This window comes from Semicossyphus pulcher, unplaced genomic scaffold, assembly GCF_022749685.1.
Source record: "Semicossyphus pulcher isolate SPU_LCO1_2020_fin unplaced genomic scaffold, fSemPul1.0.p SCAF_16, whole genome shotgun sequence".
Taxonomy (NCBI): Eukaryota; Metazoa; Chordata; class Actinopteri; order Labriformes; family Labridae; genus Semicossyphus; species Semicossyphus pulcher.
The window spans coordinates 3,483,703-3,508,344 of NW_027211670.1; the positions used below are offsets into that span (position 1 = coordinate 3,483,703).

General features: G+C 39.1%; 2 protein-coding genes across 5 annotated transcripts in view; both read left to right on the top strand.

The window, feature by feature from the left end:
• Window positions 1–3,798: 3,798 nt before the first annotated feature.
• LOC138593963 (PI-PLC X domain-containing protein 1-like) lies at window positions 3,799–7,588 on the top strand. Of its 2 annotated transcripts, none has more exons than XM_069665048.1 (7): window positions 3,799–3,956; window positions 4,049–4,147; window positions 4,736–4,860; window positions 4,961–5,092; window positions 6,566–6,721; window positions 6,853–7,036; window positions 7,212–7,588. In XM_069665048.1, the coding sequence occupies exons 2-7, from the start codon at window positions 4,057–4,059 to the stop codon at window positions 7,436–7,438; spliced, it is 915 nt and encodes a 304-aa protein (XP_069521149.1). In that variant the 5' UTR covers window positions 3,799–3,956; window positions 4,049–4,056; the 3' UTR covers window positions 7,439–7,588. The 2 variants fall into 2 exon arrangements, with proteins under 2 accessions (XP_069521149.1, XP_069521150.1); XM_069665049.1 differs by having other exon boundaries at window positions 4,740–4,860.
• Window positions 7,589–7,616: 28 nt separating this feature from the next.
• The window catches only part of spata20 (spermatogenesis associated 20), a 49,429-nt gene continuing 32,403 nt past the window's right edge, over window positions 7,617–24,642 (top strand). Inside the window, exons 1-12 of one of the 3 annotated variants that reach the window (XM_069665050.1) lie at window positions 7,617–7,874; window positions 9,042–9,170; window positions 9,736–9,800; window positions 9,921–10,075; window positions 10,179–10,322; window positions 10,520–10,721; window positions 10,823–10,953; window positions 11,973–12,077; window positions 12,409–12,483; window positions 14,656–14,868; window positions 15,186–15,378; window positions 19,141–19,309. In XM_069665050.1, coding sequence (XP_069521151.1) covers window positions 7,675–7,874; window positions 9,042–9,170; window positions 9,736–9,800; window positions 9,921–10,075; window positions 10,179–10,322; window positions 10,520–10,721; window positions 10,823–10,953; window positions 11,973–12,077; window positions 12,409–12,483; window positions 14,656–14,868; window positions 15,186–15,378; window positions 19,141–19,309 — 1,781 coding nt within the window. In that variant the 5' untranslated portion in view covers window positions 7,617–7,674. Of the gene's footprint in view, window positions 7,875–9,041; window positions 9,171–9,446; window positions 9,500–9,735; window positions 9,801–9,920; window positions 10,076–10,178; window positions 10,323–10,519; window positions 10,722–10,822; window positions 10,954–11,972; window positions 12,078–12,408; window positions 12,484–14,655; window positions 14,869–15,185; window positions 15,379–19,140; window positions 19,310–24,642 lie in introns of those variants that run through there. The other 2 variants (XM_069665051.1, XM_069665052.1) reach the window with 2 other exon arrangements.

The following is a 24,642-nucleotide window of genomic DNA, read 5'->3' on the forward strand; positions in this document are numbered from 1 at the left end:
TCAAAGGTGCGGCTCAGGCAGAACAGGCTCATGGCTGAACCTCACTTCAATCATATTTTAAATATTAAACTAATGAAATATCATTCAGTGGCTGTTTTAATGTGCATTAGCTTTATCCCTAACATGATGCTGACTTCACATACATTATTATTTATGTTGATTAAACTGAATTGTGTTAGTTTAAAAAGAAATTCCAATAACTTACGGCGTCTTATTTGAGTGCTCTCGGCAGTGGTGGTGGAAAATCTAAAAATGATGACTTTGACACAGATTTGTCTTTTGATTTTTTTATCATAATTATAAAAGACTTTTGCAACGCGGTCAGAGCAGCACAGAGACGCAACGTTTGTTTTTTTTATTCGGTAACTGCTCAAAAGCGTGTGATACAGGCTGAATGAATGAGGAAGTGAATGAGGGTTTTATATTCTAGAGGGAGGAGACAGAGCCAAACTCTGAGTTTCCTGAAGAAAACCTGCTCCCTCCCGACCAGGTTAGGTTCACAGACACAGTTACCATAGTAACCAACTCAGAGTTAAAGTTACCTCTCTTTCTGAAACGGAAAACCAGAGGTTTCCCTCATTTCAGGGTTAACAAACCCGGGGTTTTCACTAAACCCGCTTTCTGAAACGGACCCCAGGACGCTCTCTGTCCGCACACAATCATAACGCAATTCTGCGTTCTGTAACGCAATGTAAACATTCCTACTGTGTATCTCCGTGTGACCCTATTAAATTGTAAATGCATTGACTGGCGCTGTTTATAAAGCTTATACAAGGTGCAGATGTCATTCGGTGACGATCAATCGTTTTGATCTCTACGTCATTACTAACATCCCTCGTGCACACACGCCACACGTGTTGTGAGAACTGAATTGCGAGAGAAAATATTTTACTTTTGTGACTTAATTAAACAGACTGCTGATAAGACAGTCAACACATCAGACAGAGAGACAGACAGAAAGAGGGGGCGGGGCCAGAAGCTGTGCAGAGACCAGAGGTGCAGGTGTGTTGGGGGAACTGAAGCAAAACAAAGTGATCAGATTAAAGTAGATTGTGAGTTAAAACATGAATTAAGGTGAAGAAGAGAGTACAAAGTGTGGAAGTAAGAAATAAGCATCTAGAAAGAGGGTCATCCAGACTGAGTAAGTCTACATGTGAAGTGCTTCTCACACAAATCATTGATATATGCGATGATTGCCATGTTATGCTTTCAGCATATTTTTTGAGCGTACAGTACCTTTGAGGTTATTCTGTAGAATATTCTGGACAGAATTTATCATTGTTTTGGAATGTTGCAGCAATAATAACCATACATTTGCATAAAGGAAGCATATTTGTCCATTCTCATGTTGATAAGAGGATTAAAAACTTCAACCTTCTTGGAGGGCAGTGGAGAGCTTCTGAGCTTAAGAACAAAAGAAAGAACCCCAAAACAATGGTGGTCCTCCGGTTTTACAGACCTGGCCAGGGGGAGGGGTTTTCTCGTGAAGGTGTGAAAACTTAGAGGCTGCTGGGAGTTTGAGTGTTAGGTTCAGCTGCCATTTTGAAGAGTCAGTTTAAAGACCATAAATGAACACATTCCAATATTGGAGATGCAGTGAATCCCAACACAGTTAAATCGTTTTTGTTAATGTTATAGTTTTGTTAAAAGTTAAACTTTGATATAAGAGTCACATAGCAAAAAACTATTTTACAAGGGCCACATGCTGAGGTGCCTGACTGTGGTTTCAGTTTAAAGTCAAATGAAAAAATAGGTGAGATGTTTGGCATAAGAATGGTATGATTTGGTTTTATTACTGACACACTACTAACACATTTTTATTGCTGACACACTACTGACACAAAACATATCATAATATTATATAAAGAAATATTTGATAACAATAATAAAGTGTGGGTTATATACTGTGTAAGGTACATTTAAAATATAAGTGTAAGTTGCATTAAAAAATATTCTAAAAACACATTATAAAACACAAAAAAGATACGTTTCATGCATCTTCAATGTATCTTGAACACATCACCTGTTGACATTGCCTTTGCAATTTCTTTTCTTGTTACAGTTGATATTCATAACTGTAAACTTTTAAATCTATCTTTTTAAATTTGCCTTTTAATTTAAATTGTGAAAATATCTTCAAAGGTATGTTACCAAGCTCCGGCAGGATCAATATTCATTAGGGTCTAAAGATGTTAAAATAGTGCCGTGTCTTATCCAGCATTAAGAGAAGATGCTTGTGATACGTTTAAAACAGATTGGTCAGCTGTAGATTTCCTAAACTTGCTTCACCATGTTTGAGGTACGTAGTTTTCTTTATTTACTTTCTATGACAAACCTGAATTTTCATGCTCCTTCCTTAAACAGGTAGGATCGGCTGGTGACACAACTGATAGGTATGAAAGACAAACTTCCTCATACAATGGGCTTGACAAACAGAAACAACAGCACACCATCTCACAAACAACAGTGCTATTAAGTTGGCAATTAAAACTTTGCCTTCTAAAGAGCATCATCCCTATATAAGCCTTAAGATAAAACATATTAAAATTGATTGTTCAGCTGTAGATTTCCTAAACTTGCTCCACAATGTTGTAGTTTTCTTTATTTATGACTTCTTTGACAAACCTGACAGATTCATTGTCATCCTCCTTCCTTAAACAGGTAGGATCAACTGATGACACAACTGTTAGGTATGAAAGTAGCTCAGACAACAGACAAGTGCAGCTCCTAGATAGACTTTAAACCTTTTTTTCCTGCAACTAACGAGTCTATTAAATGCAGTTGACTTTTTTATCGATATGTATGATCAACTGTTAGCAGTCAGCCCTTTAGTTTTGCTTTCTTTTTCTGTAACTCTCAGCAAGACAGTGTATATTGACCTTTGGTGTTGTTGACCCAAATCATAGTTCCATCACTTGGATTACTTTTTTTAAAGAGCTGTTCATGCAAAAGTTGGGCTGGCCAAGGCAAGGAAATCAATCCGAAGTGGTTATGATTTGGCGCTAAATAACATTTGATTTTTTGATATGACTCTGTGTCATTGTTAAGGTACTATAGCATCTCATTTGAGAAGGCAACCCAACAGTGCACATAACCTTTGATTCAAAGACACCACAAAACATATAAGCAACAAAATAACCTTATATAGCATTTCTTGTCTATGTATTGTATATCTGCTATATTGTTTCAACAATTGTGCAGAATGATGAAAATATACACTACCAAAAGTTGTGTCAAAAGTTTGGACACACTTTCCCATTCACTTGTATGAGAAAATGTGTCCAAACTTTTGACTGGTAGTGTATTTCTCCATCAACCTGTGTACTGCAGAATAAATATATAGAGTGCTACATAATGATAATCATACTCCTGTGACCAGAGTGTAAAAGACAAAGAAGTGGAGAAGAGCTATAAAGTCAGCCAGCCGGATGAATAAAGTAAGATACACAGCAAAGTCTTTACATAGCTTGTAATTAGCCACTATAAGATACAGGTCACATCAGACCGATCACTGTTTTGAATAGATATCGTTTGTGCTTTATTGCTAATGACTTTAATTTGTCTTTTGTTAAACAATGAATTTCTTATTTCCTCCTTCAAAACTTACATAGTCTATGAAAAAAGTTCATTGAATGACTAAATGTTACCAAAAAACAATGTTGGAGCACATTGACTGTATGAGGAAATTTCGCCTTCACTCTATCTCGCCTTCATCAAACATTCCAATTAGAACCGGTTCTACTTACAGATTTCCTCATACAATGGGCTTGACAAAGCGAAACAACAGCACATCGTCTCGCTAACAACAGAGCGATTAAGTTGCCAACTTAAAACTGCAGCCTTCTAAAGAGCATCATGCGGACATAATCCTCAAAATAATATCACTACTTTTCACAATTCTGCAATGCCAAATTCGAGTTTATAATGAACACTAGGAAGACTGGGAATCACTTTGGGTAAGTCTCATGTATAGTAAGTTATTCATTATACGCCACAAACTACTGTATTGGTAAGAGTTTGAGGGTTAACTTTGAGTTGTTTTATGTAGGATTTGAGATGGCAATGTCGAGCACAAGCTACAGTGACTGGATGTCACAACTACCACCTGAACTTCACAACATTTCTCTCTTTCAGCTGGCCATACCAGGTATGTATTTGCAGCTGCACTGAGATCATTCTTTGCCCATTTTGACATATTGCCATTGTCATGTAAAAAACTTGTACCTCCATGAAATATTTTAAGCAGTTATAGACTGCCATATTTTTTTATCTGAAGTCTTAAGGATTTTTTTCTTTATGACTACCTATGTCTTTATGTCAGCATGCTTAGATGCTCCCGATCACAGTTGTAGTGTTCTTATGGTAAAAGGAAATGTAGCTTATTTTTAACCTTATTTAATTCGTATCCATTTGAGTAAGGTAGTGTAAAAAAGGTCTGGGGTTGTGACTGAAGTGCAGTTGCTTGTGCAGCATGAACCCAGTCCATAAAGACAATGCCAGGCACAGAACTCAGCTTTCCCCGTTAGTACAGTACGCAATAAGGATTTTTTTCCTTCAGCCAAAAATATCATCAGGGTGGCATTAGAGAAAAATCAGAGGGATTCTTTATCTGGGTTGTTTTTCTCTTCTGGACAGCAATGATATCAGGTTATCAAAACAGTAATATTGCAATGACGCGTGTGTGTGTGTGTGTGTGTGTGTGCGTGCATGCGTGTGTGTGTTTTGTAATTCCTAGGTAGCCACGACTCAATGAGCTATGATTTGGACATCAGCTCCTCCATAATAGAGCCTGATAGACTGAAAAGATTCAGCAAGATTTATTGTGCACGTAAAATAGTGTGCAAATGGTCGGTCACTCAGGTAAGGGTGGTTCAAACCTGTCAGTACCAAATGTAGTTGTGCATATAAGAAACTGAGAAGGGAAAGAATGTTTGACTATTGTAGTTGCTTGTAAATCCAGGAGGAGACCATCACAAAGCAACTGGAGGCTGGTGCTCGCTACTTTGACCTGAGGATTGCTCGCAAGCCAAATGACACCCACCCCACAAGGCTTTACTTTTATCATGGCCTCTACACACGGACTGATGTGGAGGTAAAGCTGAAAAAATCCTTTTCTCCTAATACCTCTTTTTTTACCATGTATACGTCCAAAAATATTCATAAGTAAATCAACTTTTGTGGATAATTAGTCAAGTCAAGTCAATTTGACTAATGTAGCGCCTAATCACACATTAAGTTACCACAAGGGGACTTTAGTGGAGTGGTCTAGAGCAACAACAGCTTGTCATGTTTTGTGGCATATTGCAAAACTTAAACAAGCCCCAAGATTGCATTAAAATTGCTCCATATTAAGAACAGTCCTTTCTTAAATGGCTTTCATCACCCCCAGCCTTAAAGCATCTCCATTTTCCAACAACACAAGATTAGTCTATAATTTTCCTAATAAAAAGTTATGTTTTAATTGTCGAAAATGTACCCGCTCTGCCCCCTATTTAAAAGGTTGGAATAGAGCCTGGTTGTTGAGCGGCACTCCTCTCTGAGCAATTGTCAAACCTCCCAACAGTCTACTTAGTTCCTCATTGGGCATTGCCAGCTGGAGATATTGGTGGATGACTCTGGTTCTCTAATTTTTCACGGCCCCGTTGCCTGCCAGCTCCAGGACCTTGGCCAGATACTCCAGCATGGTCACCGGATAAATTGGACCCCCTGCATTTTTGCAATGTTATGTAGTAGCCTTTGAACTTAACTTAAGTGTAGTTTAAGATCCCTTAATCTCTAAAGTTATAAATAATAAAGTTGTGTATTTGTCTGGTTATTAATGAGGAATGACCCAGAGAAACCCTCACTTGGAGGATGTCTTCTATATAAATACATTTTAGCTCCAACTTAAACTGTTTAAATTTACATTTTTTTCAAACAACAATTGAAAGAAAGTGTCTTATCAACTATATCAGGTAATGACCCAGAAATATATGATATATGATGAAAGTGACAAAATCCAGTAGGACTTTTAGATGCTGACCGTATAAGTCCAACATGCCTAGTGAGATCGGCATAACGCCTTTCTTGCATTATATCCATTTTCTCTCTCCTGTCATGTCTCATTAATGCATTCCATGATCAGAAAAAAAATCAATAATTCCTGAAAAAAGTCCTATCAGTCTTTGTGTTTGGATAAGGTACCTTCACGCAATTTCTATAAGCCTGGCTTTTGCCCTGAAATTGTTTTTAAATTGGACCAGTCAGTAAAGTTCTGGACTTGTGATCAGAGCAGTGAAGTTGCAACAGTACTTCTGTATCTTACTTTGATAAAATCCAACAATTAGCCAAGAAATGTTTGGAAAACAATCCCAGGTATATTCATATAGGATCAGATCAGAATTATTATAACATTAACTTTTTTCTATTAATCATCCAGATGCCAAACTAAGGTGAAGGTGTATGAAACTAAAAACAAAACTTATTGATGAGAATCTTTATCAAAGAAAAAGAGCCCCAAATGAGAAGATTTTATTTTATTTTATTTGGTCTTTATTAAGAAATACAATTCTGCTGTTGTGCTCAGACTGTTCTCAAGGTCATAAATGAGTGGGCAGAGAGGCACCCCAAAGAGATCCTCATCCTGGCTTTATCTCATTTCAAAGAGATGGATGGGAACCTCCACGTCCATCTTATCAACTTCATCAAGACCTTGTTTGGAGCAAAACTCTTCCTTAAGACGGTATACAGAATTATTTCATTTCAAAGATTGAAGTAGCCTGATTACTGTAACGTACTATGGCTTTCAAATTAGAAACACATGAATCAAGCTTAAACCGGTTACATACAAACTCTTTTAATGTATCTCAACAGGAAATCCCTACCCTGAAGAGATGCTGGGACAAAGGCAGAAACATCATAGTTTCATATGATTATCCAGCCAATCATCACATTGAATTTTGGAAGAAAATTAAATATTTCTATGGCAACAGTATGGACCCAACAAAAGTTGAATCAGAACTTCGTCAGGTTTTGGAAAAATCAAGACCTTCTTACTGTGAGTGTTCTCTGTTCCTTAAGCTCATTGACATATGTTTAAACTAAAATACGGTTTCTGTTTTTTACAAATATTCAGATAAAAAACACAAGTCACAAGGCAAGTTATTATGCAAGCTATTTTCTTCCCTGTCCATTTAATTGATTATTGTGCTTTTTCCCTCTATGACTTGCAGGCTTCTTTGTATGTGGCTTGAACCTGACACTGCCAGATGATGTGAGGATACTCAGGTACATCATTCGCCTTTGTGACAACCTTGCCAATGTTATACAAAGGAGCCTGCCAAGGCTGCTGCAGTGGATGAAATACCAAGCTGGCAAAACTCCTGTGAACATCGTTGCCTCAGACTTGGTGACTCGTGACGACTTTGTCCAAATGGTTGTCAAGCTCAATCACAAATAAACGAAAGCATAGTGGTTTTCTGCCATGTCTTAGGCTACATGAACCCACTGTATTATTAGAACACACACTGTGATTGTTATGGGTGAAACTTGCCTGTTGGTGCGCTGTCATGTGTAAGTTTTTGGTACTGCAATAAAGTGTTCACCTCATGCCTGGAAGTTTTGGCTGGTCTGTGTCTACAAATTAGATAACGTTAGCATTGTAAAAGAACTTCGCAACACAGTTAGTGGATTAGGATGTTAAGTCTGGCAAGGCGTCAGTCGGCTTACAAAAATAGCCTCGTTGAGCCCGCACGCCTTTTAACGTCAGTTTTTTTGGGAGCTGACAGTCCACAGCAGATCTCGAGGGGTAACATCTTTAGGTTACTAGCCCAAATTCCCCACCCACCAAGCGACAGGTCTACGCTGCTACAAATCCAGCCGGCCTACTACCTCAGGTAAAGCCACGGCTAAGAGGTTGCTATTGCTAACGCTAATGTTAGATCTGCGTCACTCTGACAAGAGGCAATAAACACACTTAGCCCTAATTCCGCAACAAAATCCATGGCACGTCAAATGCTATTTAGTGTTCTGTTGCTTGCCTCATGTTTGTAGCTGTGACGATTTTGGATGTGCTTTCGGATTAATAACGTAAGCAGAGTAAAGCGAAATTCCATTACAAAAGCATGCATATAATTATGCCCCTAACATTAACTATTAAAAGTAGACACGTATTTGTGAGCAAAGCAATTAGACTAAGGTCAAGCTTGTTATTTTTTATTTCGGCGTTAGTAATAGACTCACAAAGCAGCCTTTCGGTCCAATAATTCGTCAGCTTTTGTAAATTGTTTGCCTGGTAACTACACGACTTCCCTCTGCTTACTATTGCGGTAGAATTTCAGTTTGTCACATGGGCTGGCAGTTAACAGTAAAAAAGATATACGAATATTTGTCCATGTCCCATATTTATTTCGCCGAATTGTAAGAAATAGTCTAAAACGTCGGAAACTGTGTTTAGTCATGTTTCCCGGGGTATAAACTTTTACCTACAAGCAATGTCATAAAATGTGGGGAAATTTAAATGGAATATGGCATGTCTGTCCTTTGGCTAACAGCTGCAATACTTGACAGTTACGACAGATCTTGTAGGGAGCTGCTGAACAAGCATACCTGTATGTCAGCAGTCTGGCAGCGTGATAATGGTTTGTTTTAGCAGTATGCATGGTGGTTTGAAAGAAGTTCTGGCAGACCAACGTAGTTACGTTAGGTTGGCTACACGTTATATTACAATACTAAACTTCATCTGTAATGAATGGATGGATGGATGAATGCATAGATTTAATGATCTCAATAATAAACACAAGTGTCTGATATAATACAACTTTGTACTTTAAGAGCCTGTGAGGAGTTTTTAGTTGTGTATCATTCCTAAATGTTTTTCATTCATCGAGTAATGCAACATGATAAGGAATTTCAACAATTTGGCTGCAGAAGTATCTTTTATTTTTTTCTTAAGGACATGTGGTTCAACCAAAGGCACACTTCATAACCTTGAATAAAAGGTCTGGCTTTGAAGATGTCTTTGTCACCAACACACTCTAAATATGAATGTTTTGTGTGCTTAGCTCATCTGTCTTTATGAGCATGGCATCAGGGGGTGAAGGGTCATCAGCCATACCTCACAGACACACCAACCGGTTGGCAAAGGAAAGGTCCCCCTACCTCCTACAGCATGCACACAACCCTGTTGACTGGTGAGTGCGTTTAGACTAAATATGGGCACACGTTTTCTGAAAACTGATATAATGTAATACTTACATGGATAGTTCGTTTTTTCTTGAAGTGGGGTTGTATGAGGTACCAGGGTTGGAAATTCAGCACTCGCCAATTCCGTTTTTCTATTTTCTTTTTGCAGTGTCCAGTGAATTTGCTTAATTTACCAGACATGGTGGCATCAAGTAATGCAATGGACACAGGCCAAAGAGGTGAAGGTCAATGAAAAAGTGGAGAAGAGACACAATGGAGAATCCTGGGAGTGGTTAGTTTTCGAGGAGACAAGCCAGGCAATGTTCTGTTCGGCATGGTGACGAAAATAAAAAATACAACGTAGATTTAAACTTAAATGTTTGTTTATATGTCGGACTCTTTTAAGTAGCTAAAGTACGTGATGCTTCTCCTTCCGGCCAGCTGTTTCTAACAGGGGTCATGCTGACTGTTATTAACTGTACATAGTACACTTACTATTGATAAGTGCCTCATACAACCTCCACTTCAAAAATCCCGAAGTATCCCTTTAAAGTAAGTTAATTATTGTTTTAGGTATCCATGGGGACAAGATGCTTTTAACAAAGCAAAGAATGAAGACAAACCAATCTTTCTATCTGGTAAGAAGCTCCTCTCATGGCATGCTGACTTCATCCACACATCATATGGATTTACCATTGCTGTTATGACACTGGAAATGATATGTATCTGCTTTTTGCCAATCTCTTGTGGACCATCAGTGGGCTACTCAACGTGCCATTGGTGTCATGTTATGGAGAGGGAGTCTTTTGAAGATGAGGAAATTGGCAAAATCCTTAGTGACAACTTTGTCTGCATTAAATTAGACCGAGAAGAGAGACCTGATGTAGACAAGGTCTACATGACCTTTGTACAGGTGTGTGTGAAATTGTTCTCATATGTAGGTTTTCTTACAACAGCTTTTTAAAACGTTCCTCTGCTAATACTCTCTTTTGACTTTTGGTTGCTTATATCTACAGGCAACAAGTGGAGGCGGAGGTTGGCCCATGAGTGTGTGGTTGACCCCTGACCTTCGACCTTTTATTGGCGGCACCTACTTTCCTCCCAGAGACCATGGAAGAAGACCTGGGCTCAAAACTGTTCTCACCAGAATAATACAACAGGTGTAGAAGGACTTTGCTTAAAAACTTTGAAAGTTATTCACTAGTTTTTCCAAATGATGTTTCATGCTGTTGTGTACCTGCTGTGTTTAATACAAGATTTAGAATGTATTTAGATGTGTTTAATGTTCAGTTTTGTAAAAAAAAAATTAAAATCTCTATTATCCATACTCATGACAAGCATGACTCATGATCCTCAGTGGCAGAATAACCGTACTGCTTTGGAGTCCAGTGGAGACAGGATCCTTGAAGCTTTAAAGAAAGGCACAGCTGTCGATGCAAACCCTGGAGAGAGTCCTCCACTGGCCCCAGATGTTGCAAAGCGTTGCTTTCAACAGTTGGCGCATTCCTATGAAGAGGAGTATGGTGGCTTTAGAGATGCTCCGAAGTTCCCCTCACCAGGTACACTCAACAAGAACCACAGTGGACATGTTTCACAGTTGTAGTCCTGCAGGACCAATTCATTTATCTTTATCATTGTCCCCCTTTTCCTCTCTCCTTAGTGAATCTGATGTTCCTCATGACTTACTGGTCTGTGAATCGCTCCACCTCAGAAGGGGTCGAGGCACTTCAGATGGCCTTGCACACACTCCGCATGATGGCGCTGGGAGGCATCCACGACCATGTGTCCCAGGTCTATACATATTTGAGTTAAAAAATAATTTGCATCATTTGGGGCTGCAGGATATTTTCATAATACGTTAATAAATACAATAGTCATTCAATCAAATGACAAGCTATAATGAAAAAAAATGTATTTGCATCTTTACTTTATGTGCAGAGACTCTTACACACATCAGTGTTTCCGCTATATACATTTTGCAGATCGGACGCTCTCTGTCTACACACAATCATATGCAGTTCTGTTACGCAATGTAAACAATCCTATTGTGTATCTCTGTATGTCCCTATTGTAAATGCATTGATTGTCGCTGTTTATAAAGCTTATAAAAAGGTGCAGATGTAATTTGGTAATGATCGATTGATCGTTTTGATCGCTACGTCATTAATAACGTCCCTCGTGCACACGCGGCACACGTGCTGTGAGAACTGAATTGTGAGAGAATATTTAACTTTTGTGACTTAATTAAACAGACTGCTGATAAGACAGTCAACACAGACAGAGACAGACAGGAAAGAGGAGGGCGGGGCCAGATGCTGTGCAGAGGTGTTGGGGGGGACTGAAGCAAAGCAAAGTGATCAGATTAAAGTAGATTGTGAATTAAAACTTAATAAGGTGAAGAAGAGAGTCCAATTAAAGTGTGGAAGTAAGAAATAAACATCTAAAAAGAAGGTAATCCAGACTGAGTAAGTCTACATGTGATGTGCTTCTCACAGAAATCATTGATATATGCTATTAATTGCGATTAATGAATTACAAAGCCTGTAATTAATGAGATTAATTGTTTTGCTGAAAAGAATCTCAGAGAAAACACTGCATATGCATGTGTCCTTGTTTGAATACCATTAGGCTTTATGTTCTAATCTTCCACTTCATGTCTAACATGCTTTGCAGTTTACATGACAGGAGAGAAGCTTATGTTGCTGGAGAAAGATGGCATTGGTTGTTGTAATATGTATAATTCAAAAAGGCTTTTGTGTGGTGTTTTAAAAAGTAAACACTGTATCTCTCTTCATGTCACTTCTCTGCAGGGTTTTCATCGTTACTCTACAGACTCCTCCTGGCATGTTCCTCACTTTGAAAAGATGCTGTACGACCAGGCTCAGCTGGCAGTTGCCTACATAAATGCCTCCCAGGTTTGTGTGTGTTCTTTTTCTTGTGTCTTACACGGTATCCCTCCATCATTCTATGTTTCTCTATCCAAGTAGTTTAACCACAGTACCCATTCAGTGAAAATCATCATTTTGAGACTTGACTAACATTTATTTAGCCCCTCACAAATCACTGGTGTGTATTGGCAATTTGTAAGGCTTGTTGTGCTGAGTTTTTACCAATTTTACGTATAATATGTGGATATTTAATAAGATTATATGCTACACAGTAATCACTTAACCATATCTTTAATGTTATGTTTAGGTTGAATCTTGTCGCTTAGCAGGTGTGAGCATTGTTTTTCTGCTTTTCCAGGTATCAGGTGAGCAGGTCTTTGCAGATGTGGCTAAGGACATACTGCTCTATGTCTCCAGGGACCTGAGTGACCAGGTGAATCATCGACAGCCTTGTTAAGAGTCCGTCTCTGTGTGTGTGTGTGTGTGTGTGTGTGTGTGTGTGTGTGTGTGTGTGTGTTCGTTTGAATGTTTTCATGTTACTGATCTTATGGGGGCCTGATTGACTTGGAAATTATTATGACCGGAGAGTTTAATAAACCAAACCAAGTAATTATTTTTGTCATCAGTTGTTGTTGACAATGTCGACTAATCATTGCACCCCTATCCAGGACGTCTGTGGTTTCTTCTTGTATGAGGGAGCTTAGTTATGTGACATTACATTGTTACATTTGTTATGGAGGACGGCAGAAAGTTTCACTATTTAAACTTTGGACTGGCATGTCTTCTACTGTATGTTTTCTGCCAGCCTCACAAAATCCTCCTGCTGTCTATAAGTCCAGTTTAATGTCAGCCTGAATCCATGCAATCCATGCAGGTTGTGTCTAGAGAGAATAATCCTGCTGACATTTCTTTTCCAGAAATCAATCAGTCATAGTTTGCGACGCCTTAACTACTTGTCAGTTTAAGTGGGATCAGAATGTACATGATGCGGTGAGCTGCTGTTACATCCTTATGGGCAAGGGGTAAAACCCCATCAACAAATAGCTTCTTAAACCCCCTGCTCTCCTCTGAGGGTCACCCCTTTCCCCCTCTGATTAATAAGTCGCCAGCAACAAACAGGGCACATAATTAAACCACATTGGTTGCAATCACAGCATTCTCAAGATTTATAATGTAATTATACGCTAATGAATTAACGCCCCAAAGGCAATTTAGTATAGACTGTATGTTTCTTTTGCTCTACAATAGCCAAGATCTTCGTTTGGCAGGGAAGACTCTTCAGATTCTGATCATGACTAAAGACAGTTCACAGGGTATTTACAGGTCCAAAGATCGAGCTTATATGATAGTCGGTATACCCAGCCCTTTTGTAAGGTGTTAACCCTGAATAATTGATCAGATTTGTCTCTTTGCTCTTTCTCAGGGACCGTTGGACATTGTTCACATTACCATATTTAAATGTTTTGATTAATTCATTGACTTATTACCTTCAGCCTCCCAATTTTGGGCTTAGACCAATATTTAGATGGTTACTTGTGGTTTTTATGACTTGACTGAACACCCCAAGAAAATAGTTTTTTCTTGCTGACTTGCAGTAGTTCAATTTCTCCCCCTGCTGCAGTTATAAAGATGTATACTCCAGAGTCTGTCACTGTAGTGGTAGTTTTAGTTTAGATTAATAGTTATTGTTTCTGCTCACCAAATGTATGTATCATTCAATATAGGAAGGTAGCACAGTAATGTCATATTGGGCTGTACCCAGCTCATTCGATTTGGCTGTTCAATATGAGGCCTAAATTGCTCCTTTTTTAACTCCAGTTCAGCACCACATCGTTTTACTAAAGTGCCTGCTGTAGGCAGTACATTAAAACATATCAAGGCGATAACTTTTTGGTGTTTCAAGTCGCATGACAAGTCTTTGTTGTTTTTAAGTAAATAATTTAGCCAGGGATCACAGACCGATAAAGAGTCTGAGCTACACTTAGAAGCAGCTTGGCTTGCACCCCAAAGCTCTGCCACAGAGCATTGAAGTGACATTTATTTTAAGCAGGGAAACTTTTTTGTTCAATGTTTTAACGGATGTGACTTGCCGAGTCCGTTTGATTTGGAGAGAAACTGACCTCTATGAGCCAAAGGCATCTCCGCTCACAGCCCCTCCTGATATCCTCTGTCTGGTTAGGAGCATGTTATAAGCACCAAATGTTAAAGAGAAACTGCTTTATCCAGTCGTATTACTAGTTTTAATAATCAGGTCAGTTTGTTTTGGAGAGAAGAAGCCCTCTGCGGATAATTTGACTAATGTTAACGCAGTGCTGTATGTACAATGGCAAAAAAACAAGCTAAAAATGCAAAGATTAACTTGGATTGAATTCAGTTCGAATTGCAGTCATTTCAGCAGATCACTCAAATCCTGAAAATTCTGATTTGATCACATTTTTTTTCACTATGCCACTCCAGCAAATGTTAAATTTCCAAACTGAAAGCTGCTGGAAATATAACTCACTGTACCTCATAAGTTTGATATAAATATCATATCAGCACACCATTAAATTTCACTTCTCCCTCTCCGTCCACCTCCTCCATTCCTGTCTATTATCTGACACAGTCTGGGGGTTTCTACAGTGCAGAGGATGCAGACTCTGTCCCAGCGTCAGGGGGGCCAGAAAAGCGTGAAGGGGCTTTCTGCGTGTGGACAGCCTCTGAAGTTCGGGAACTGTTGCAAGATGTGGTGGAGGGTGCCACTGGATCTGCCACACAGGCTGACATCTTTATGCACCATTATGGGGTTAAGGAGCAAGGCAATGTTGATCCAGAACAGGTACCTTTGATTTGGATTATTTCACATGCAGAAAGGTAACCCTGGCCAAATGACACTTAAACATGAAAGGGTTGGTAGATAAAGAGAAAAGAGAAAATAATCAGCAAAGCTACACTCAGATTCATCACAGAGTCACGGAGATTATCATGTAGCTTTAGAGGTACTGCAGACTCTTCAATCACTTGTTGTTTTTTGCCTTAGACAGCAATTTAAATGTAAAAGCCGGTCCATTACGACGTTAACGTGACTTATTTTGCAGTTAGAAAGAGTTAATTTTATGAACCCCTATTTATCCCCTGTACTGTATATTTTTCCAGGACCCCCACGGGGAGCTGCAGGGACAGAATGTGCTGATTGTTCGTTATTCAGTGGAATTAACTGCTGCTCACTTTGGCATCAATATTGAGAAAGTGAACGAGGTCCTGGCCTCCGCCAGAGCCAAAATGGCAGAGGTGAGGAAGAGTCGGCCCCGGCCACACCTGGACACCAAGATGTTGGCCTCCTGGAATGGTAAAGTCTAGACCAGTTTACACAACAGCTATAGGCATATTATGGTAACGGCTAGGGATGCACTTATCGATCAGACTCCGTTCAAAATAGGCCGATATGGGCTCTTATTACGTAACTAATGAAGTAACTTAAGAGCCACATTCGCGCACCACACCACTGTTTTTTTTCAGTGACAGTGAAGCCAAATAAAACACTCACTTGTGCGTAATAAGGGGAGATGCCTGCTGGGGCGATTGTCATTTGGTTTTGCCTCGGACAGAAAACGTCTCATGCAACATTTATCCCAGGGAAGTGATCAGAAGTTAGCAAGACTCACTCAAAGGATGCAAGCACTCACTTTATCCCTCAGCATGCGCTCCTCCTGCTCCAGTGGTGCAGCGTCACCTCTCTGTGACCCGCAGTGATCAGAGACTCAGACGCGCTGCAAAGTTCGCTCCCAGTTTCTAATTTATCAAACCGAAGGATGACTTAATATTTTTCCATCGTTGTTAAAAATAAATCTGCCATTGAAGGAAGTACAACTAGATGAGATCACCCACTGAAGGCACTTAACACATGAGCCTGTTGTTAAAGTTGTTAAAGTTCCTTGTTTGCACTGACCATGTTTTGACGTAGGTCTGATTGAATGTTGCTGTTTGTTAAACTGTTTACAGAGAATGGGTTCATTTGTTCTTAAAATTAGTTGTTTTTTAACTGGATAAACACAGAGTACTTCTCCGCTCGCACCTTTTTATGTGTTTGGGTTTTATTATCAATTTCAATTTTTTTGCAATAGTTATCCTTAACATTGTAAGGCTAAGTGTTTCAGAGCTGTCTCTTGTGGACACAGTTGATACAGAGAGCCCAATTTACTTGTTTAATATGATTGCAGAGCCCACAGGTTTCAGCCTATATACAGTCATGGCCAGAAATATTGGCACCCCTGCACTTCTGTCTGATAATGCACCACTTCTCCCAGAAAATTGTTGCAATTACAAATGCTTTGGTATTCACATGTTTATTTCTTTTGTTTGCATTGGAACAACACAAAAAAGCAGAGAAAAAAAGTCAAATCTGATATAATTCTACACAGAACTCCAAAAATGGATTGGACAAAATTATTGGCACCTTTTCAAAATTTTAAGAAATAATTGTATTTCAAGCGTGTGATGCTCCTTTAATTTGCATTTAAACTCACCTGTGGCAAGTAACAGGTGCTGGCAATATAGAAATCACATTTGCAGCCAGTTAAAATGGAGAAAAGTTGACTAAACCTTTGTGTTGTGTGTCTGTGTGTACCACACTGAGCATGGAGAAAAGAAAGAGCAAAGAATTGTCCGAGGATTTGAGAACCAAAATTGTGGAAAAGCATGGACAATCTCAAGGCTACAAGTCCATCTCCAGAGCTCTTAATGTTCCTGTGTCCACTGTGCGCAATGTCATCAAGACGTTTACAGCCCATGGTACTGTAGCTAACCTCCCTGGACGTGGATGGAAGAGAAAAATTGATAAAAGATTGCAACGAAGGATTGTTTGAATGGTGGATATAGAACCTCAGTCAACTTCCAAACAAATTCAAGCTGACCTGCAGACACAGGGTACAACAGTGTCAGCTCGCACTATCCGTCGCCATCTGAATGAAATGGGACGCTATGGCAGGAGGCCCAGGAGGACCCCACTGCTGACACAGAGACATAAAAAAGCCAGACTGGAGTTTGCCTAAACTTACCCGAGGAAGCCAAAATCCTTCTGGGAGAACGTCCTGTGGACAGATGAGACCAAAGTAGAGCTTTTTGGTAAAGTACATCATTGTACTGTTTACAGAAAACGAAATGAGGCCTTCAAAGAAAAGAACACGATCCCTACGGTCAAACATGGTGGAGGTTCACAGATGTTTTGGGGTTGCTTTGCTGCTTCTGGCACCGGATGCCTTGACTGTGTGTATGGCATCATGAAATCTAAAGACTACCAAAGAATTTTGGGGCACAGTGTAGGGCCCAGATTCAGAAAGCTGGGTCTCCGTCAGAGGTCATGGGTCTTCCAGCAGGACAATGACCCAAAGCATACTTCAAAAAGCACCCAGAAATGGTTTAAGACAAAGCGCTGGAGAGTTCTGAAGTGGCCAGCAATGAGTCCAGATCTAAATCCCATAGAACACCTGTGGAGAGATCTCAAAACAGCAGTTGGGAGACGGCACCCTTCAAATCTGAGAGACCTGGAGCAGTTGGCAAAAGAAGAGTGGTCCAAAATTCCAGTAGAGAGGTGTAAGAAACTCATTGATGGTTATAGGAAGCGATTGATTTCAGTTATTTTTTCCAAAGGGTGTGCTACCAAATATTAAGTTGAGGGTGCCAATAATTTTGTCCAGTCCATTTTTGGAGTTCTGTGTAGAATTATATCAGATTTGACTTTTTTCTCTGCTTTTTTGTGTTGTTCCAATGCAAATAAAAGAAATAAACATGTGAATACCAAAGCATTTGTAATTGCAACAATTTTCTGGGAGAAGTGGTGCATTATCAGACAGAAGTGCAGGGGTGCCAATATTTTTGGCCATGACTGTATTTGTTTATTTGCATTAATGGTCTACATACAGTACATACTACGAACAGTGCAGTTATCAAGTGCAATGGCTGATGAACACTTAGGTCATAATTTATTAATTTCTCTCTCTGTGTTATGATTTTTATAATCTTAGAAAGGTTGGAAAAATGCATTTAAAGCGGTGATCGGAACGCCAGATCTCACTATTAAAAAATCGGTAATCAGCCCTCAAAATCCTGATCGGGGCATCCTAGTAACGGCATCTAAAGCAAGTGTTGTCCTTGCACCTCAATGTTTGGTTGGTGCAGGGACGTGTGATTTTACTCCTTCATTGATGAAGATGAAGTCTAAAGTTTCTGCCGTCCTTGTAATTAAATGTGTCCTTTAACCAAGAGAAATAATATCCATTCAGTGTGAATCAGCAATGTAAGTAGTAGAAAGTGACATTTTTCACTCAGAGTCAAATATATGTATAACTCAGGATGCACAGGTACGATAAGGAGAACATGAGTATATTTTGCAGCCACCTTTAGCATTATTATTATTTTTTTTAATCCATCCGAGAGACACCAGTCATCCATGAACTATTTATTAGTGGACAATCTCCTCTTGCCATGCCATGCAAGCAATATAAAAATATGTGACAATCATTATAGAGTCAATTTCTTCAAAGTTCTTTTTATTGGATTATAGAGTCAATTTCTACAACTATGAGTGTAATACCAGTTCGCCATTCTCCATTAATGCAATGCCAAACTCCACATCCTTTGTCCAGCACTTAGATTGGCTTAATTACAAGTACAAAAACACCCAAATGTTGTCTATAGGGCTGATGTCTCAAGACAGAGTGTTTTAGGGAGGTAATGAGGCTCTGAGATCCTGAACATTTTCCAATTAGACGCAAGACTCCCCTTCTCCTCTCTAATGAAGAAACCTCTCCATTAATCACCTGTCCTCCGCTGCAACTCTTTGAAGCCCAGGCTGTGCTCTTGCCAGGCTTTGATACACTACATGAAAGAGGAGTGAAGGGTAAAAGGAATGGATATAGAGAGAGGAGAGAGAAGGAAAGAGAGAGAAAATTTCTCTTCAAAGAGTATTGAAAATAAGGTAGCTGAGACTTTGGTGCAACTGGCATCTCAGGGGAGCAAGGACACCATGTTTTGTTATGAGTAATAGTCATTTTAAAACCAAATCATCCCACCAAAACCAGCATTTCTTCTTCTTTGCTTGTCTTGACCTCAGGTCTGATGCTCTCAGCCTATGCTCGTGTTGGTGCTGTGCTGGGGGACAAGGCCCTGCTGGAGAGGGCGATGGAGGCTGGCAACTTTCTAAAGGACCACCTGTGGGATGCTGAGCGGCAGACCATCCTCCGATCCTGTTACCGCGGAGACCAGATGGAGGTTCAACAGATGTAAGCAAAGAGTTTGAAAAAGGGGCAGATTTAAAGGCCCTGAATACCTACACTTTTTCAGTCTTTTTTATAGAAATAATAGGGTACTGTATGAACACTCTACTTCCTGGTTTGGGTAGAAATGTTCTTTTTTTTACTCTGTGCTTTTGTCAGTGACCCTATTGAAACAAACGGAAGCCCGTAGCGGACATGCATCCATACATTATATGTACTCAGTTTTCCCGTGATGATAAGTTATTTCTGGTTGTTTTCTTGAGATCTTGACTTATTTATGAAGTTATCATGAGATAATGACGCAGCATCACCACAATGATCATAGCTCGTATCAGAGTTGTAAAGCACATAATGAACATAGAAACAGGCTTACCTTACCTCATTAGTGTGGGCAATGGCAGCATGGCATGTCCTGGTCTGTAATGTTACAGTGACCAGCCCATTGTTTTGTTTTCTAGATCGGTGGAAAATGATCCTGTTATCACGAGAAAACAAGCTTTGTTATCTTGAGATAAAGGGCCAAATAAATCTATTATCATGGGGAAACCAGCTTTGTTTCCCCGAGATAACGAGAAAAATAAGCTAAGCTAATAAGATAACCAGAAATAACTTGTTATCACAGGAAAACGGAGTAAATAAAATGTATGGATGCATGTCCGCTAAGGGTCCGTAGAAACAATCTATGGCGCAAAAGCATTTAGCGGATGTCCAACCCACTTTTGCAAGTTGAGTGACCTCTCTCATTCCCCCGGTGGGACTGATATTACCGTTATTTTTGAGGAAGATTATACATTTACCTCCTCCTTGTGTGTGTGCGTGTGTGTAATACAGAGAGCAAGCATCAGAGAGAGTGTGCATGAGGTAGAGCATGGCGTCATACTCGGCCTGGAGTTTTTGCTCTGTCCCATCAAAAACACAATTTAACTGTATATCAGAAAATGCATTTACATTTAAAAGAGGAGTAGATGGTATGGGCAGAAATATGTGTGAACACAAACTGAAATTTGAATTTGTATTGTTAAGTTTGAATAGTTGCATTGAAAACTGAATCTAAGATAACATCATTTGAAATTGAACATATTATTTTTAGTTCCAGTGAACTTAATAGTACGTGTAATATTCTGAAATTTAATTCAGTTTTCTGATTCATTTTCCACATTTCAGGCTACTTTTAATGTTTCTCTGCGAGGTGTGCTAATTTCACCGCACATTGACTGCTTTGTATCAAGCAGAGCTTCCATATTTCTATTTTTAGTCATTGAGCATTTATTTTGAAAGTACCAGTGATAACAATCGGTTACTTAACGTTAGTAACTGATGTATATACAATAACACACCGGTAATACACAAACTCCATGTCATAGGGCAGTAGTGGGTCCAAAAAATGAAGACATAATCCCAAAACGTGCTGCACGTGAAGCAGTGACCCAAGTACAAAGATACACACATATCCCTTAATGAACAGTGTGCATATGTTATGTGTTCACTGTAGACGAGCTGCTATGTGAAAAACTTTTTTGTAGATTACGATTTGATGTCATGATCTGCCTGTTTTATCTTGCTGCCTTCATGAAGCACTTTGTAGCTTGGATTTTTGAAGAGTGCTCTATAAATAAAGGTTATTTTTTATTACAGTAGACTTGTATTGCATTATAGAAGGATTATTATTATTATTATAGAAGGATTTTTGTTTAGTGTTTGTAATTTTTATGTTCTGAGAAACAGTTTTTTATATTACAGGGCTTTGTACTCTTGATTTCATAAATAGCATTTCAATAATATGGTAGTTCAACTCCACTTGAATTAATTATTGAAATAGTAGCAATGTCAAGTAACAAAGAAAAGTGAGGATCCGATACAGATGTATGGAGATGCATTGTGCATCCTGAATCGTTGTGTAGTTAGGATTTACAGTGACAGTCTTAGCTAGCTGTATAGGGAAATTCGTTAGACCCCTACATGCCCATTGGTACATTGAGGGGTAATCTGTTTCTGTCATCAGTCCCCTTGTCCCTACTCACTGCAAAGAAATCCCCTTCTAAAGAAATGTAGAAACATCAATGTTAGTAATGGGAGACAATACTCACAGCTGTCATTCCACATAAAGATGCATTCTAAGGTTTAGCTAAATGAATGTGGGTCCTCCACAGCCTCAGTTATGCTAAACAAGTACTCATCTCCAACAGTTATGGTTTTGTAGTGCAGAGTTCTCTCAGGTATCTGTTGAGTTGTCCTCTAAAATCAAAATTATGTTTAAATTTTATGTTTCCAATGTTACCAATAATGTTCAATACATTTCTTTCCTCCCAACATTTGCAAAAAATAATTATTGAAAGTTTTCAAACCTGCATTGATTCATTCATATTTTCTAGTTTGCTGTATGCTTTCCTGTCAATATCAATGGATTTGTGCGAAAAACAAAGAACCACTATTGAACATTTCCCGGTACTGACACTTTTAGCCAGAAACACAACAGGGTATCTTTCAAACATTTAAATCAAGGATTAGGGCTGGGTTTAAAAAATCGATTTTTCCGATTCGAATCGATTCTCATTTAAATGACCCAATATCGATTCATAAATCCCGAGATCGATCTTTAAAAATATGTATAAACGTCTGATCACTCACATTTCTGAGCGCTCCTGAATGCAGCACGACTCAGCGCATCCCCTCAAAACACGGCAGTGAGGGAAACATGCCCAGACTTATTTACTACACCTGCACCGACTACTGAGACATCAGTGATCGCCAACGGACTCTTTTTATCGCGTGTGCGTCCATGAATATGTGCACTGATGTATGTTACTTTCTGTTCGCATCGGCTATGGCCGCGAGTGTATTTTATGCACTTTGTTGTTATACAGTATGCCTTTCCCTATAACTCTCGTGTGGCTTTGTTATTCGCGCTATGAGATCTCGTGGCCAAATCTCACGCAAGTTGAAGCCCAGTTTGTTTAATCAAAACCATGAGCCATATACACTAAAAATCTGAACTGGAGAAATGTTCATAAGCTGTCTAATTCATAACATATTTAATATTATGTTGACTGCTGTGTGTTGATCATGTTAAATAAAAAGTACATGATGTAACTTCTTATTGTAAACATTAAACATTTTGATAACACACCAGGTTAGAGGTGCACTGATATTGTAACTGAAATACCCCTAAAACAAATCGATATCGAATCAAATCGGATCGGAAATCGAATCGAATCGGGACCCTGTGAATCGCTTCGAATTGAGAACTCCATATTGATACCCAGCCCTATCAAGTATCATTGTTTACATTAGTATTTTGGCCACTTTATGTTACATTATCTTTTAAGCTCTTTTTGCTCTATGCCTAATTTAGTGTTCATCCTTTTCCAGCACGAGGACAACAAAGCAATATTATTCTAGGTCTGCACATTATGAGGAAAATTGTGTTGTGCAATAACTGTGTTCAGCAATGATGAAATGCAATAAATATGTTATTCAAATTCTGAAGTATGCATATTAGCTATATCTGTCTTACTGTTGTAAGGCACGTTTTAAACAGCACCTGTGTTTGTAACATATTGTCTCTCTTGAATCCAAAATAGTCAATCAAATTTTATAAGGTAGAGTTTCACTGTAAGTACAGGACCTGTGCAGTTGATGCTCGAATAGGAAACAAGGCTTTTGGGAAAAATTAGGTTAAACCAGGAAATCAGAGAACATGTTCACATGCACCTGCAGTAACCTGGTTATGTGTAACACTGCATTTACATCCTCAGGTCAGTAATTGGATTTCTCCTCTAGCCTTTATAATACTGTATATTAAACATGTATGTTAACTGGTTGGAGATCCTGGACTGGCAGAACAGAGAGAGGGGAGGCTCTGTACAGGGGAATATGCAGATTATATGTGATTGAATTTTTCCCTAATATTAATAGTGTATTTATCAACTATGGAGAATTGCTTGTACTGACTTATCTTATATTTTGTTCAAGTGTTGGCTGAACTAAACTTGACCATAAAATCAGGATCCTTCAAACAAAATTGTAACTATGTTAAGAAATTACCAGTTAATCTCTGAACCCTGATCATCACATGCTGATTCCACCTGGACAGTAACCTAAACTCATTGATTAATCTCATTAGTGGGTAGGTGGAAGCCCTCAGTCATTGGATTAGACTGGGAATGTTTTGGAAGCATAAACATAAACGCTTATACTTATACAAACACACTTCCTTGTTGTTAAACGTACACCACCATTCCAGATGTCCTAGTTCTGTTGGCCAGCCCTGTGTCCTAGTTACTGCAGATGAGTGAATGTAAAATACCCCAGAATAAGCAAAAAAATGTGCCAGGAGACCAACAACACACATGATGAAATGCATACAATATTTAACACACACAGGAACAGATTCACACTTGTGCCTTAACACTGTGGCCTTGTTTCCTGACTCCTGTCTCATTCGTAATTGTCCTATTTAGAACGGTCTCAGCATAGAGGATGCTTACCAAGGCTCTTTTCTCAAACCTGCTTTAGTTGCCACACATGGGTAAATCACATGTGGGCCGTGCAGGAAGAATGGTAGCTGCTGAGACTAACTGGGTTAATAGGCTGTGGAGGTGTTCAGGAGCTGATGCCATAGTTTTTCTTTGGCCCTTGCTTGGTACTGGGTAACTGATAGCCCTTACAACTGTCTCCAGGGAGCAGAGCTGGGCCTGGGAATGGGGACGCTGAGACAGTGGCATCATCTTAGTGGGACATTGGCAATGTTTACTCATTCATACTTGAGTTATTGATCCAATCATTTTGTTTAGACTGCATGCTTCCTTTTTCTCTAAAGTTGCCTACCCAAGATTTAAATAGGCCAAACCAGCTAACCCACAGGAAAAAGCCTTTAATACCGAGAATATATTATGGGATGTAGCTTTGATATTTCCAGTAATTGGAACCAATTTGTTCAACCCGATTTATGATAATGGAACTACAAACACACATAGGAGTGTTTTGTTATACTCAAGTAGTAGAAAGGAACTTATTGGGTCCTTTTAAGCTAATACACATTTGATCTACAGTGAGTATCACAGCAGGGAGAAAGTTGCATGTTGGATACAGTCAAAATACACACAAAAATACGTCCAGCATAACACAGCCTTTGCAGTGTATCTTGTGGTCCTATAATAATCAAAAAAAGCTCATTTAGCCACTTCCGTTGGTTAATAGACTGCCTTTTTGAACCCTTGAGTTGGACATCATGGCCGTCACTATCTCTCTTTTTGGAGCCAGAAGTAGGGATGGGTATCAGGAACCGTCTTGTTTTTAGACCAGTACGTGATTGGTCAGTACTGAAAGTATTATAAGTC

Coding starts and splice junctions, on each gene's coding strand:
- LOC138593963 (XM_069665048.1), top strand. CDS start 4,057: ATGGCAATGTCGAGCACAAGCTACAGTGACTGGATGTCACAACTACCA. Junction 6,722..6,852: donor CAAAACTCTTCCTTAAGACG/GTATACAGAATT, acceptor GTATCTCAACAG/GAAATCCCTACCCTGAAGAG. Junction 7,037..7,211: donor AAAATCAAGACCTTCTTACT/GTGAGTGTTCTC, acceptor TATGACTTGCAG/GCTTCTTTGTATGTGGCTTG.